The 210-nt window shown below is 68.6% G+C and overlaps 1 protein-coding gene across 1 annotated transcript in view; it reads right to left on the reverse strand.

The window, feature by feature from the left end:
• Nucleotides 1-6: 6 nt before the first annotated feature.
• ADAMTS7 (ADAM metallopeptidase with thrombospondin type 1 motif, 7) overlaps nucleotides 7-210 on the reverse strand; it is a gene marked incomplete at both ends in the record, with an annotated part of 31373 nt that continues 31169 nt past the window's right edge. The window contains one exon of the mRNA XM_010160821.1: nucleotides 7-153. Coding sequence (XP_010159123.1) covers nucleotides 7-153 — 147 coding nt within the window. The remainder of the gene's footprint in view (nucleotides 154-210) is intronic.

The raw sequence follows: 210 nt of genomic DNA on the forward strand, positions 1-210 counted from the left end.
GGCCACCAACGGGGCCGAGGTCAGGGATGTGGGGGTGCGGAGCTCTGGCTGGTGTCCTGCCTGCCCCACAGGGCCCCCGTCAGCACCCACGGGATAAGGGCTCACAGCAGGATGGGTGCCACCAGCACTCCTTCCCACCTCCTGCCCCGGTCCCTGCGGTGTGGGGAAGGAAAGACCTGCCTTCTCTGTCCCACGGGCTTGCTCTTCGGC

This window comes from Eurypyga helias, unplaced genomic scaffold (genome assembly GCF_000690775.1).
Source record: "Eurypyga helias isolate BGI_N326 unplaced genomic scaffold, ASM69077v1 scaffold26851, whole genome shotgun sequence".
Classification (NCBI taxonomy): domain Eukaryota; kingdom Metazoa; phylum Chordata; class Aves; order Eurypygiformes; family Eurypygidae; genus Eurypyga; species Eurypyga helias.